The 14,381-nt window shown below is 40.0% G+C and overlaps 1 protein-coding gene and 1 non-coding gene across 4 annotated transcripts in view; both read right to left on the reverse strand.

Moving 5' to 3' along the window:
- The window catches only part of LOC141811192 (oxysterol-binding protein 1-like), a 28,522-nt gene extending 14,801 nt beyond the window's left edge, over nucleotides 1-13,721 (reverse strand). For 2 of the 3 annotated variants that reach the window (XM_074699156.1, XM_074699153.1), the window contains exons 1-9: nucleotides 11,869-12,195; nucleotides 10,773-10,951; nucleotides 7,445-7,653; nucleotides 6,630-6,798; nucleotides 4,125-4,236; nucleotides 3,832-4,015; nucleotides 3,601-3,718; nucleotides 3,333-3,390; nucleotides 3,055-3,219 (exon numbers count right to left, since the gene is read on the reverse strand). In XM_074699156.1, coding sequence (XP_074555257.1) covers nucleotides 3,055-3,219; nucleotides 3,333-3,390; nucleotides 3,601-3,718; nucleotides 3,832-4,015; nucleotides 4,125-4,236; nucleotides 6,630-6,798; nucleotides 7,445-7,653; nucleotides 10,773-10,909 — 1,152 coding nt within the window. In that variant the 5' untranslated portion in view covers nucleotides 10,910-10,951; nucleotides 11,869-12,195. Of the gene's footprint in view, nucleotides 1-3,054; nucleotides 3,220-3,332; nucleotides 3,391-3,600; nucleotides 3,719-3,831; nucleotides 4,016-4,124; nucleotides 4,237-6,629; nucleotides 6,799-7,444; nucleotides 7,654-10,772; nucleotides 10,952-11,868; nucleotides 12,196-13,588 lie in introns of those variants that run through there. The other variant, XM_074699155.1, reaches the window with a different exon arrangement.
- trnar-ucu (transfer RNA arginine (anticodon UCU)) lies at nucleotides 12,868-12,958 on the reverse strand. The gene is given in 2 exon segments: nucleotides 12,868-12,903; nucleotides 12,922-12,958. It is a non-coding gene; the product is annotated as a tRNA-Arg (tRNA).
- Nucleotides 13,722-14,381: the final 660 nt, after the last annotated feature.

Genomic DNA, 14,381 nt, shown 5'->3' on the forward strand with positions numbered 1-14,381 from the left:
AACCTTCGGGGTGTTGATGACCCAGAGTTTTTCAGCTTGTTGTGTAAATGTGCTGTTAGTAAATTGTCGTTCAGGCAGTTTGGTATTTTCATGTTCAGCTCCCATGCAGAGCTAAATCTGCACAGGCTGCTTTGCTCCTCTGCTTTCATTGAATGATCTGTATGTTTAGTTACGGTGAAATAAAGCCGACAAAAACACACAGAGACAGATCTGAAAAGTTGTTATCGTACATCTTATTATTCCTGCTGCATGAACGTCTGCAGAAGACAGGCTTGGCATAAGCGTCACACTCCAACAGCGGAGCACACATGGGTGCTTTGGTTGTCTCCATGTGTTGATTGAAATATCACTTCTAAATAAAGAAACCTGTGTAAAGATCAGAGGCGTGGATCTTCAGTTTGTCTCTGAGGTTTTCTAAACAAACAAACATGCTCTCACAAGAGATGACAGAGGAGATATTTTTACCTCAGTTGACCTGTGGAGAATGTTGCCGAGCCTGAATTTCAGACAAGATAATTAGTCTTTTGATTGAACCTACGTCACAAGGGCACGATGTTGCTAAAAGACTATGACCTTAAATCACTGTAGTTTGCTTGTGCTTTAGCTGCCCTATGACTTGCAAAGAGCTGCCAAACCCTCGACAAAGAGGCTGTGAAACTGCCTGAGGGCTGACAAGCTTCCCTTTAGTCATGCTAAGTGTTGAGTAACACAAGGTTCATTGCCCTCAGTCTCGTCTTCAAAGTCATTTTTTGAGAGTTTTGACACCGTACTTTCTCTTAGAAGCCATTCCCCACTCCCCCCACAAACAAAGCTGCAGCACCTTGTCTCACCCCTAGCATTGTTTCCCTTTCTCCTGTTGTTTTTCAGGATATTTTGCTTTTACGCAGAGGCGACAGGGCAACGTTTAGCACAGGAAACCGGGTGAGAGTGGGGAGTGACATGCAAGAAAAAGGCTTTAGGTTGGATTAAAACCTGGGCCACCCTCTCAATTTATTCCTGCTTGCAAATAAACAGCTTGGCCATGAAACTAAGGCAGCTAATGACATCAGAAATTAGGGATGGGTACCTTTCATATTTGAAACGATACGGTGCCGATGGCCGGTACCTGGCCATCGGTACCGGTACTCAACGGTACAAATTTTCGGTACTTTTTTTGTGTTTATGTGGTGAAAAATATCAATTTGTTTAATGATTAAGTATAGATTTTTTTCAATTTGACATATTTATTCTTCAATATATAACCTTGCAATGCTGTGTTTATGACCAGCATGGAAAATAAACTACTCTTCCGCTGCCTCACAGTCACAAGGATGTGTTTAGGTACCTAAACATGGTACCTTTTGATGTTACATGAATCGGTACCCGATACTTTTGACTGAATTCGGTCGGTACCAATAAAAGTACCTAATTCGGTACCCATCCCTATCAGAAATAAATAACTGCTGTTTTAATTTGTGGCTTGTTCCTTTTTGATGGGTTTTGCTTAAAGCAGAAGTTTGAGTAAGGATCAGTGTGGAAAAACGTCAAAAACATCACAAATATGCAAATGACTATCCAATATACGGCTAGATTGTGTACTTTCCTGGATTTCCAAGGTTAAAATTCATTGTATTGTTTGGTATACGTACTGAAAAACCATTAAGCTGCTTGTCTTTAAATCTCTTGACTGTAATAAGACTGTTTCTACTACGTTTTGATGTTTTTACTTATATTTTTGTCCCATGTGTCAACCAGGAGTTAAATCTTTTAACCTATAGTGTCATCACGCGACAGCAACATAAACGTCATGGTATGTGTTCAGAAGTTGGCAGGCACAGATCATGCATACAAATGTCCCACTTCCTAGTTTCTATTGCTTAACCTTATGGGAGTACATTGAGCTTCAGGCAGCACTGTGTAACTCTTGGCCTCGTGTTCAAAGAAAAGTGCTGACTACCTTTGCAGATAGCTTCCTGTGTGTCTTCTTTAAAGATGGGTTATTGTGCTTTTCTCAGGCCTTCTTCTGATCCTCTAGTATCACTATAGTACCTTCACATAAAAAATCCCTACTTTTCTCACTCTGGTGCTTTAGAAAACACTTATTTCAGCCTCTGTCTGCTGTCTCTTTAAAGCTTCCTGCTTCGTAAACCCCTTTCTCTCTGATTGGCCACTCCTCTGGAGGGCAGACCCTCTTGTCTAAGGCCTACCCCATCAATGTGTCATGAATTAGTCAGAAAATCCTTATGTAATGACATTATTTCAGCGAGTCTCACTGTGATTTAGTACCCATGTTTGAAATAATGGAAAGCAGAATACCCTCTCTTTAAAGTTACACCCAAGTCTTCTTCCTGCTTGTGTTTTACTTCTCTTTACGACAGTAACCAGATGTATCAGTCTGTGGCTCAGCCTTCACGTGTGCGGGCTGTCTTTTGTATATTTTTCTTTGTTATTCAGTTTGTTTGCTGTCATCTGAGTGTGCTGCTCCTTGGCAGCTTGTTTAAGGAAGTTAGTTTAAGGAAGTACGCTGGAAATAAAAAGGGGGAATTCCGGAGGTTTGAGTTTGTGTTGGATAAATAAATTACAATAACTAACCTGTTGACAAGAAACAATAAAAGTTTTCATTTCCCTAAACAAAGTTCTGTTTTACTGTTGACTTCAGTCATTTTGTTCTGCTTATTTCTCTTCTGGTAGGGGTTGGATTGGTTAAGCCTGATACTGTTTGCGTTTCCACAGCCAACCGTGCCCCCTCGTGTCAAATCGGTTTAGTCTGGCACCCCTACAGGAGGGTCCCAAAAAGTGGGAGGGCTCATCTCAAATATCTGGGGATCTGTCCTGGGCAAAATGTGTGCCGTACCGAGACGAACCAAACTGAACTGTTTGGTGGAAACAGGCTTAAATGTGCCTGTATTTTTCTCAAACGTCTTCTTAGTCCTGCAAATGCTTAACGGTGTAAATTTGATTTGACTGCCTGTGAAGCATTACAGGACAAATGAAACAAAAGCACAGTTCAAAGAGTGTCAAAGAGGTCCCCTGAACTCATTATTATATTTATGGTTATACTACTGTGATACTCACAGGCATGGGGATCTTAGACAGCTCTTTGCCGATGCAGTTCTTCATGATACTCCACAGGTTGAGAGAGTAATTGGGTTTGTCTGGGATGCGTGTTCGCCTCTTCTTCAAGGGCACTAACTCCTGAGACGGGGATTCCTGGTTCATCGCTAGGGGCTCCTCATTAAGCTGAAAGCAGAGGAGTCTGTTAATACTGTGGGACAAGCTTGGAGAAAAGAAATGATTGTGGCATTTTCAGAATTAATCTGATAGGTTTGTGCAAAATCATCCCAGAGACATACCGATTGATCATCAGCACACATTTCACTGTTAAAGCCGCTGACGTTGCTGCTTGATCTTCTGGAAGAGATGAAAGAAAAGGCCTCTGTCAGATCCAGGAAGTTTTCAGGTAAAACAAACACAAAGGAATGCAACACTACCAATCAAGTGATCAAATCAGTGTTAATCGCTATGCTTTATGAGGAACTGGGCAGATAAATAAACAAACTCAGAAATCAAACGCTGCTGCAGGGTTACATGTGCATGTGGGCTGAGTTACAAAGCACTGACTTGTGGAACTGTGGGTCTGCAGGTACTGTGATAAACTCAGGAGCCTCCTCCATGGCGTCAAAGAACTCATTTTCATCGTCTTCATCGCTGGCCTCACCTTTGCCTGGACCAGCAGCACCTAAACAATCAACACCCAGTGACGTTTTTTTAGAAATGAAACCAAACCTGGTTTACAGGAAATCAAATGCTCTGTCACTTGTGTCGCTCGTGTAGTGATGAGTGTTTGGTTACTTTTATTGTCTGTGGTAGCGTTTGCCTGCGCTGCGCCTCTGAACGCCCTCTCCAGGTGGTTGTGCTGCTTGGCCAGTTGCTCTAAAGTCTCCTCCAGCCGCACTCGCTGCTCCCGTTCTGACTGAAGCGCCTTCTGCCATCGCTTGCTGTGAGCCTGAGCCAGTGCAAGGAAGTCTCTGCACGCCTGAGGGACGACACACACACATGCAAAAAACCCAAAATCTCAAAACCATTCAGTTTAAACTACACTTCAAATCAGAGGGAGAATATGAAAACTAAGGAGGTGGGGTTACATTGATCATGGCGTTGGAGGTGATGCGGAACAGTGTTGCTCTCTCCGTCACTTGGCGGATTTTATCCCCAGCTTCTCCTGTCAGACGCAAACTGTCCAGCTCCGATAAAGACCTGGAAAAACATCAGAAAAGAGCATGAATGAAGAGTTGAGCCTGGAACAAAACAGAGAAGGTTTGGTTTCAAATCAGGATCTAGGTTAGTTGTCATGTAGTTGTGCAGAGACATGAAGAGTTCAGGGTTGTTTTTTTGACAATTATTTCTTAAGGTGCTTTTCAACCACCCAGAAACTAGGAACTTTTTGAGGAACTATGTATTTTTGGAAAGCAGGATCTAAGGTCAAAATTTTGTTCTTGGGTAGTTAATCTGGAAGCTCCTGCGTAGGGGGAAGTACTTCTCAGGAACCAGGGACTTTGTGAGGTGGGGCCAGCAGTGCTAAATGTCTCTGACTGGCAGAGCAACAACAGTGTACTTATTTCCACAATAAGATCACACACAGCTGTGTTTAACTTTGATGTAATTGCTCCTGGGGATGGTAATTGAAAACCGGTTCCTGTTGTGAATGAATAAGAAATGTTTCCATCCATTGATATCGTTGGCCTTTGTGCTTAACGATTCCTTTATCAATTCCCTTATCGATTCAGGATTTTCAGCTTGAAGTTTTACTAAGGAACCGACTTCATGAAGAAATGTACATTACTCTCTCTCTCAGGAGATTCATATTCAGTACATTCAAAATCACCTTATTTACCAAAATAACAAAAAAACGCAAGCTTGACGCTAATGTATATGGGAAACTGCATTGATATGCTAGGAGTTAGCATACATCAGTATAACTTCAGCTTCAGAATAGAATTTCAACTTTCATCACAGAAACAAATCACATCAACTCTTTGTAAAAAATACTGAGAATTCAAATGTGAAAAGCTAACAGGCAATTGAAAGGCTCATGACTGACTTGATAACTACGGAAAGGTTCCAAACAACTTAAACTATTGTTATAACCACTTTGAGACACTAGATGGCCTAATTGAATTGTTAATATATCACAACACAGTACATCAACGTCACATTGTGTGCAATTTTTACCTGTTTCTGTATAATTATGCCCAGAAATATCCAGACTCAGAGACCAATTACATTTTATTCACTTACAATATAAACTCAATTAAATGTTGTTGACACAGAAAACCTGTAAAGCTACTTTTTGTACCCAGAAAACTCACAACAGGAGTTGATAAGGGAATCGATAAAGAATCAGATCGATAAGCAGAATCGATAAGGGCAATTCCTATCCCTCATAGCTCCTAAACAATCGTCTCCTTTCAGCTTGATCGTGTGGATTTATCTCCATCTGCTCCAGGTGTTACAGTTTAAAAAGCGACCCTGTTAACTGGAGACTTTTGACTGTATGTGTTCGTGGTTGAAAAGTGTACAACAACTGAACAGGAGAAGTGAAGTCCTTATCATGTAACTTGGTTTAGTTTTGTAAAAAAATTGTCAAAATATTCTCATCAGAAGGACACACCTCTATAGGAAATCATCAATTAACAGCGTTGCTCTTTCAGTCAAAACAATGCTCAATATTACGCTGGTACCAACTGTTTGTGGAAACTTTTTTAATCTACAAATAAAAGAGCAAACTACTCATGAAAGGTTATCAGAATAAAAAAGTAGCAAATAAGATTTACCATAATGTTTGTAGTATGAGAGACACTTTAATTAACTTTCTGTCCCATTTAAAAAAGTTGGCTGGGTTCTATTTAAAACCTTTTCCCCCCTCAAGAAACAAAGAGTGGTGTATCCCATTATTGGGATTTCATTAATTACCTCAAAGTCTGAAACATGAATGCACCAGTATATAGAGAACTGTTTTGGTATCAATGGGAAGGACACAATTTTTTGTCACACTTATAACTACATTAAGTTTGTCTTATAGTGTTTACCAGGTTGACTCATACCCCTGGTTTTATGGTAATTTATGAAATTGTCTTATACTTCTCTGTTTGAGACCTCAGAACAACAGGTTTAAGGACTTTATGTCAAACTGCAGGTAAATGGCCATTCTTTGCTCAAATGTTGTTTTGTTCAGTACTAATTAATAATTGTGCAGTAAAAAGAAGTGGAACAGATGGATCACACTCCAACAATCTCACCAAGAAAGACTCTATAATCATTAAAGAATTTGTGTGATTCTTAATGAAAAAAAAGCAGCAGTAATTGAGAAACTTGCATTATGTTATCAGAATCAAGCAATGGAGTGTTTTAAATACTTCACTTAAGTTTCTTTATCTGCACCACACCTTCACTCATGGGAACAACAAAGCAATAAAACTGTCTGAAGATGTCTCTCTAAAACATTCCTGAATGTGATTCTGACTCATGTGTTCTTAATGTACAAAGTGCAAGATTCCAAACGTAGTGACGTTTGAAGCTTTCGCCTTGAGAACTACAGAGAGCGACAGAGAGCAGCTGCAGCAGAGAGTGATAGACTGGTAAAGACTGACCTCTGGAGGGCAGAGCCGTGCTTTGAGATCAGGTCGTTGCATGTGCTCAGATCCTCCACCTTGCTGCCAAGCGTTCTCAGAGCAGACTGGACTTCTGAGTTCTGGGACGCGCCGCCCTGTCCAGGCGCCGCCGGTGTGGATGATGGAGAAAAGTCATCCCCGGAGTCATCTGATCAAAAATATAAAAAGGAATGAGTCAGTAAATCACCAGCCTCTTATTATTCAGTAATTAAAAACTTTTGCTTATGGAGCTTTTTTTTGTTGTTGTTGCCAGGCGCTGCCCCCAATGTGGCTGCCTGTGACAGCAGCTCTTTGTCCATTTCCTGTGATTTTCTCCTCTCTTTTTTGACATTTTTGCATTTGGAGTGGGTCACTACTTTGAATGGTTCATTTTTTGGTCATGGACATGGACACCAAACTTTTTGTGATTTTTTTACTGTTTTTGCTCCTGTGTTTGTCTGGAGATCCTACATTTAACCATGGCCACATTGTTTACATGTGAAATCAGCTGTAAGCAGCCTGTAGCATGTCGATGCTAACTGGTGCAAGGCCTGATGTTTCCCATAAGATGAAGAGAAGGAGGTGAGAAGGAGGTGAGGACAATGTGCTGGTTCTCAGGTGAGAGCCAAGAAGTGACGACATCGACCTGTCCTTCCATCCATCGTTATTGGGGACGTAAGATCTATCTTCAATAAGATTACTTTTGCTTTCTTGATTTCTGCCATGACTCCTCCTGAATTTCCCTCAGGGGTAAATGAAGTATTTTATATTCTATTCTAAAAGTTCTCTGCTGTATGTTTTTGTCTCTGTTTTACCTGACTCGGCCTGCATGCGGGCCGCTTTAGCTTTGGCCAGCTCCAGGGCGGTGATCCAGCGCTGACGCTCCACCTCGCAGCTGGCCTTCAGGTGGTACGTCTGAGCGCCGCCGTTTGAGATGACAAAGTTGCAGGCGTCGTCCACAGTGATGGTTGCTGTGGCCAGGTTGATTGTGCCTCGACACGTGTGACCCATTTCTGCCTGGGTCCTAAAACAAAGACATATTTCAATTACAAAACAATCAAGACCTTTGAATAATTGAGGTTTGACGTGCTGTACTTATTAACTTCATTTTAGAGACGTAGGACTAAACTTGGGCTGGATGATTTGGTAAAATTGTGTGGTTGCGATGAAATTGGACAATATTGTGTCCTAAAACACAAATATTAAGTTTATACCAAAAAATAAGGAGGAGGACCTCCTGGACTCAAAAAGGGCGTGAGTTTTCTCTTTGGATCAGGAAACATGCAGTCTTAGAAATGATGAAGGATTGATGCTGAAAAGCTTAAAGGTTTGTTTGTATGCCATTTATAAAATGAAACACCAAAAAAGTTTGTATAGTGCTGCTCAGTTAAGCTTCAATGTTTTTTTTTCTTTTTGCTTGGTTCAGTTTTCCTTTTCTTTTATCTGAAAATGCTTTGTCTTCGTTATGTTTCCTCAGGTTTTTGGTTTTCTGAAATGCTGCAGCTGACAGATTCTTATTTGTAGTGGATAACTGACACACTGGGCTCAGAAACTTCATGCGGGAGTCAGTGCCCCCGTGTGGTCACTATGGTATTAAGTCTGACCACGCCCCTGACTGTTGGCATGCACCTCGTCACAGGTGTGTCATGTTCATCTGTTTTCACAGGTGAATGTCAAATGGCTGAGATTTGTGCCACTAGAAACTGAATTGATTTGAAATTTGAAAAGATTGGTCTGATATCAAATTTACTGTTTTGAAATTAAAGTTTGACCTACTTGAAAATTCAACCTTTGATATTCAATAAATAAAAAGAAAACAAAATTTAGATTTTTCATACTGAGACTGCATTTTGTGCATTTTCTGAATTTAAAGAATACAAAAGTCTGAATTTTTAAGTGGGTTTCCAAGCAAATAGTTTCTTGTGGCACAAATCTCACAAATCTCCAAGGTTCATGTCCATGCTGTGCACAACTCCCTCCAACAGAAAGTTCCCTCTCAACTCTGCAGCACCAGAAGTACTTTCACTCTCAGCTTGAGTGTCGTCCCAAAGTGTTAACTGTGCTCGGAGGAGGGAGGAGACACGAGCAGGCTTCGCAGAGGTCATTTCACTGACAGACATGCCTTCACTGATTGGACGCTGCAGAGGCTCAGACTTCTCTGTATTGTCACATCAGGGGAGTTCAACGATAGGGTGAAAACAGTCATTGGGGATTGTTCTGAAAGTAGGGATCAAAAAGTGTTTGTGGGTTTTAAAGCACAAAGTACTGTCATAAAATCAGTATGACAGAGGATCCGTACCAAGTTTTTATACTGTTTAGATAAAATTCATCATCTAATGAAATAGTAATTCATAGTAATTCGTAGAGGCTAGTTCAAATACAGAGATAGAATAGAATTATTCATGATCAGTTATTTGCATTGCCCTTCATAAAGTTTCAGTCATGAGCATCAGGTTTGTGAAAGGAAACATGATTTCCATTTTCCCTGAGATCTAATAAATTAATTATATCAAGTGTTCCTTGGACAACATAAACCAGATTACACTAATAAGTTTCAGAGTTCAATAATCTAATAACGATACATTTCACCAGTAAAGTGATCTGTGTGCTTTTTAATAAGACACAGAATATACAAATGTAAAAAGAACTTCTGTTATTTATGTTTTATTAGAGTTATTACAACGCACATGTGCAGACACACTAACAGCTGTTAAAGCTGACTGACAGACGATCCAGGGGAGATCAGCTGATGTCGTCAACACTAAGAGGTGTCATTTCATGTGACGCTCCAGAGGAGAGGACGTCTCATTGCTCTTAAAACTAATCTCCTTGTTTCCTCTCTCCTTTCTTCATTTCCTTGTGTCCCTCCATGTATCTCTGGTGGGAGGGACTAAGATGTTTGTGAACGACACAAATGGAGGAAGCAAGGATGAAACTTGGGAGCGGGATCATTAATGGACCACAAAATAAGACAAATCAGGCCTTTAAACCATCATTAGCTGCCATATTTAGTGGTCAAATTTTATCAGTTATCAGTTCAATGATGGATCACTTTTGCTTTTCTGCATTTGATGCGTAGAACTGAGATAATGACATCCATTTATAACCGGGTTCGAATTTCCAAGATTTGTCATTTCTACTGCATTTTATGTTTTTTCACTCTGTTCATTTTTTTTTGACAGTGACACATTTTTCTCTTGATTAAACCTCAGTGAGAGTTCTGAGGTCAAGTTTTTCAAATGTGCCAGGGGCTGCTGTGTCAGCACGACATGTCAGCACACGTGATGCAGCATTTCACAAGACCTAACATCTGTCGAGGTTGTCCAAAAAATGATTCTGACACTGGAAGAGAGCAAGCACTCCCATTATGACACTAACTGCATTGTGTTTTTAGGGTTGGGTCGGACAGTTATGGAGCCCCTGTGTTAGATTTTTGTAGCGCCTGAGTCTGAATGCCTGACACAAGCATGACACACTATGGAAGTTATAGCAGCGCTATCTCCTTTAAGTTCTAACAGAAAATATAAACAAAGTTTGAGAAATTTGATTGTTTTACACCAACATTTATGAATTACAATGGTCTTGGTTCTGTCACAGTTTGAAGCTTAAAAATCTTTGTGGTTTATGTTTCTTCTGTGATTCAAAAGTAACACCTAAATTATGTGAAATTCAAAACCCTGGCTTCGCACAAACTTTATAGACGTCATGTGTTGCCACTCCAGGGCAGCGTGGCTTTTGCAACATGGAGGCAGACACTGGATATTTTTTTTAAATTTAGGGGTAGTTCACTGTGTCTAAGGGAACATACTGCGTGAGCTGCAATTTGATCCAACCAGATGACACGTTTCAAGTTAGAAAACGAATTTAGACATTCGTAGTAACTGATGGGTTGGAAAAAAATGAGTCCAAAAAAAAAAAATGGTGAACAAACTCCTGCCCACTGCTTTTATGCAATTCAGATTATATTTCACAGTTAAAGCAGACAGCCTGGTTTTTGTTCTGTGATTGCATGACACAACCAAAATTTAGAAGATGTAAAGCTAAGCTGATTCAATTAACTGCTTTTTGGGTAACACTCAACAGCCGATACTGTTCAAAGGGATATAAGATGGTTTGTTTTGCCAGATTCACAGGAAAACATACCTGTAGTAGGATAACAGCCCATTGCTCAGCACAAACCACCTCCGCTGATAACCCTTGATGTAATTTGTCCACTTGAACACCCATCCTTTGTATGTGTCACCAGCAGGAGTGGGCGTGGGGGTTTTGGGCTCCGACATCACAGCCCCCAAAATCAGGAGACGGGTATGAGGAACCTTAACCTTACAAAAAAACAAACAAACAGAAGAATAGAATATACTAAGTACAATAAATATGACAAGGTATTTGTGATCACACGGGACCAACTCAGTCAGGAACTGTTTTCTGCAATCAATGCAGATCTATGTGAATTTTCTGGGGGTTAAATACCTTCAACCTAGTACTTCAAGTCTCTCAAGTGTACTATTGATTGTGTTTTGAATTATACATGAATTTAAAAGGTTATCTTGAGTATCAGAGTGTCAGACTAAGAATATAAGATGCATTCCCTACTGCTTTACCATTTTATTTGAAACTGATTCAAACTGCTGGAATTGCCACACTGCAGCCCTGAACTATCTCAACATTTGGAGAGTAATATGACTCATGACTGTGGTAGATATTGATCGTTCCGTGTGGTGTAACAGGTCAAAGTGCAACACTGGAATAAATGCAGAATCACTTTTAGCACATTTTCTAACAAAAACAGTGCTTTAAATATAAAAAAGGAGGAAGTGAAAAATGACATAAAGTAGATAAAAAACACCGATGTGGCTGTTTTCTTGCTTAGCCAAATTATTTGATTATTTGAAACCACAACCTGAAAATTTCTCATGAGAGACAAAAACAGAAATAAACAGCTGAACGATAATTAAAAAAATAAGGATATGAAGTTATAACAGCCTCAAACGTATAAAGCAGGACAAAAACAAGCTTGATAACTGACGCTAGCTAACATTAGCACTAGTTTGAGCCTCGTCAGTGACAGATCAAACCTAGAAGAAGAGATAGAGTAAAAGAGACCATATTTGACATGTTCGCTCGAAGTTTACCAGCTGACATGTGCAAATTTACACCTCGGTGTGAACAACATTCATCCCCAGATGAAGAGTTAGCTTAGCAAACTAGCCTTCCTGCTCGCCGAAGGCTAAATGTTTACCTTGACGTGTCCGAAATGTGAGATCAGGCAACCAGAAACCCGGTGAAGTCACGGCTAACTTTGACACCCATACGCTACCGTGCTAGGCTAACCAGCTAGCTGACCAACACGGGACAGCTAATAAGGGAAACAAACAACCCAGAGACGTCGTCGAGAACAGCAGAGGGGTTATAAAATAAAGTGACAGCTGAGAATTTCAGCAGCATCCCATAATAATCGCATGTAATGTGTCAACCCGAGTGCTGCGCACAACGACAACAACCTAAAGCTAGCCTGCTACATCTAACTAGCCTAACGCTAGCTTACTGGTTACACCCGGTGCAACACGATTTGGTTCCGTGTAGAAACAAACGCTACTTTAAAAAAAAAAAAAAAAAAAAAAAAAAGCCTTTTGAGATAGTGTGAACTAAAAAAAATGGGAAGAATGTTTTTGGAGAAGTAATACAAAACTGTTGAGGTTGAACTTTTATACATGTCCGCATAGGTGGTTATCACTGTTTCACTCGATTTTTTCCTGTTTGTCTTGTAACAGCAGGGTTCGTGTAGATGTGTGGAGTGTAAAAAGAAAATGCAATCATCAAAATTGGCTGGAAAAGGCCTATCAGGCATGCAAAAGCACCGAATAATGTTTCAAGAATCAGTCACAAACTGGGGTTCTACCTTACTTTAAAAACTATATTTCAGTTTGGGTTTTTTCATATAAATACTACAATGTCTCTAACCACGTCCGTAAAGTGTTCCCCATAATCAAACGGAGCTTTCTGTGTCCGCTACTGACTATTGTTCAGTTATTGTTGGTCAGTTTCATCACATAGCATAAAGGTTACAATACATGGTGGTCACTTGACGTACGGCCTTCCTTGACGCAGTAGCTCTCAGTCACTTATCTTATAGATAAAGGTAATAAGCATTAATGTTTTTGGCTAATTTTGTGGTTGTTTGATAAAGAGTCTGTCTTTAAAGGTACAAGTCTCGACTCAGGGAGGTGCTGCAAAAATGCGACTCCGGTGGGACTCGAACCCACAACCTTTGAATCACATCGCAATGATTGCCTAGAAGTCCAATGCGCTATCCATTGCGCCACGGAGCCACCTGTTGCACGAGAAACAACTCGCAAGATTTAAACCTATATGTACAGTTTTCAATACTTTGAAATATTTGGGTATTTCAAATTATAAGAACAGCATTTTCTCTCACCCTGAAACACTGCCCTACAACACTTTCATATCACGGTTGGCGTTCAATGGCCTGCAATGTACACTTTCGACCAGAGGGTGGCGGAGGTTGGCCATACTTCAAAGAAGGCCGACTGGACACGGCATGGTTTCGAGTCGCAGCTGCTACCAAAGTTAATCGCAAAAAAAACCCCTAAATTATTCTTCTGTAGAAAGCTAATAGTAACGTAGAAACTTGTGGAAACAATAAAAATGCTTACATATTATTCCAAAAATAATCATTAATTACTATTATCAGTATATTGTTTTTTTCTTTTAATACAAAATGTTTTTCCTGTCTACATGTCAAGGTTCTAGCTTTATCAACTCTGAAGCATTTCCTAGAAAGGTGTAATGTTACAGCCCTTACATTTGCCTCAAGCTACGGAACATGCAAACTAGTTAGAGTTTTAGAGTGTGCAAACAGCAAACCAACTGGGATCATTATATACATACTCTAATATACTCTAAAAAAGTTCAAATTCAGAACATGCACAGCTTGTTACCTTACATACTCCACGCGAAGCTCAAGTTTAGATGATATGCACCTTGTTTTGAATTTATTTTACTTTTCAAAAGTCGTCACGCCACTCAAAAACGGCGAACGTGCAATTTACTGGGGAGACCTTTCCACGCTTGCGCAGTGTGGTGTAACACGGCACCTGAATAATTCATACCTGGCTTTTCAAAAAGTTAGTTTCTTCGATTTTAAATCTTCTTAGCAGGCCTAGGTAATTTGCATATTATTTAAGACCCTGAACTGATGTTGAAAGTATAATGACAAGACTTATAAAAGAACAAACGCCATACGGTAGCTACCGACTTGATAACGACTCGTATGTGTCATTTGCGGACGATACGGCTTTAAGAGCTGATTTATTTATGTGTTTATTTATTTTAACTGAATCACGTGATCATGCCACTTGCAGTGTCTAACAGGACACAAATAATGATTAATACCTTGCTTTTAAATTCGTTTGTTTTACTGGCTTTAAACTTGATGAAAATGTATATAATTCACGTCTTTTTTTTTCTAATTTTTTATTTCCATTGACTTTCTCTCACCCAATCAATGATAAGCAGTTATTCCACGATTAAAATCAATCAACCTACTGCCGTTTCTAGAAGGCGGACGCGAACGTATGTTGAATCACAGCAAAGTGGTGCTGCGTTCAAGGCAAACTGGAAATATGGGACAAATTGCGCCCCTACTGATTTAAAACGGAACGCAACAGTTAAGTGCAAAATATGGGACGATTCCATGTTCTACGGGACGGGTGGCAATTCTAGGGATCTTAT

This window comes from Halichoeres trimaculatus, unplaced genomic scaffold, assembly GCF_033239565.1.
Source record: "Halichoeres trimaculatus isolate MK-OKI-2021-1 unplaced genomic scaffold, fHalTri1.1 fHalTri1_scaffold_22, whole genome shotgun sequence".
Taxonomy (NCBI): Eukaryota; Metazoa; Chordata; class Actinopteri; order Labriformes; family Labridae; genus Halichoeres; species Halichoeres trimaculatus.